The sequence below is a fragment of the Pterocles gutturalis genome, unplaced genomic scaffold, assembly GCF_000699245.1.
Source record: "Pterocles gutturalis isolate BGI_N339 unplaced genomic scaffold, ASM69924v1 scaffold24296, whole genome shotgun sequence".
Classification (NCBI taxonomy): Eukaryota; Metazoa; Chordata; class Aves; order Pterocliformes; family Pteroclidae; genus Pterocles; species Pterocles gutturalis.
Genome location: NW_010098514.1, coordinates 1 through 667, shown reverse-complemented (window position 1 = coordinate 667; position 667 = coordinate 1). Strand labels below are relative to the sequence as shown.

Below are 667 nucleotides of genomic sequence, written 5' to 3'. Positions count from 1 at the left end.
GCCAGAAGCGGTCCAGCTCGGTGTGCCGCTGCTGCTTGGCCAGGGTGATGAGCCAGCGCCCGCCACGCTTGTTCTGGCTGTCCTCCCACATGGGCTCGATGCCATCCTGGGGACGGGCAAAGTGACAGTCAGGGGCACTGAGCACCTGGCCATGCTTCCTCTCCTGCACCCTGCCAGCCTCACTGGCACCTAGTGTACCCCCATAATGCCCCTGTGAGGGCTCCCAGGGGAGAAGGGGCTGTGGCACAGGGGTGTCACACCTTGAATAGGGAGTAGTCGCAGCCTGATGTGAGCTTGCTGGCGAGCTGGATGTGGCTGTACAGCCTGTGCCAGGTGGAGAGACAAAAGCAGGTGAGAAGAGGGTGAGGGACCCCCAGCCCCCTCCTCTAGCCCAGAGCCCCCCACCGGGACCTCTCTGGAAGGGGCACGTTGCCCACCCATGTGGGACACTCACGCCCAGAAGTCCTCCACAGTGCTGAACTTGGTGACGAGGCGCAGGTTCGCCTGCCACATCTTGCTCTTGTCATTCTTTAACCACAGCGCCCACCGGGTGAGGGAGGGGAGATGGGGGGCGCAGCCACACCGGAACCCCCACCCAGCCCCAGCACTGGGGAGGCTGCCCCTGGCCAGGCCCCCCATACCTGTTCTGCAGTGGGTGCTTGCCCAG

At 64.6% G+C, this 667-nt stretch overlaps 1 protein-coding gene across 1 annotated transcript in view; it reads right to left on the bottom strand.

Annotated features, from left to right (window-relative positions):
* The window catches only part of LOC104461736 (eukaryotic translation initiation factor 4E-1A-like), a gene marked incomplete at its 5' end in the record, with an annotated part of 1,154 nt that extends 490 nt beyond the window's left edge, over positions 1 to 664 (bottom strand). The window contains 4 exons of the mRNA XM_010073427.1: positions 3 to 106; positions 261 to 324; positions 455 to 550; positions 645 to 664. Of these exons, the coding sequence (XP_010071729.1) occupies positions 3 to 106; positions 261 to 324; positions 455 to 550; positions 645 to 664 (284 nt within the window). The remainder of the gene's footprint in view (positions 1 to 2; positions 107 to 260; positions 325 to 454; positions 551 to 644) is intronic.
* Positions 665 to 667: the final 3 nt, after the last annotated feature.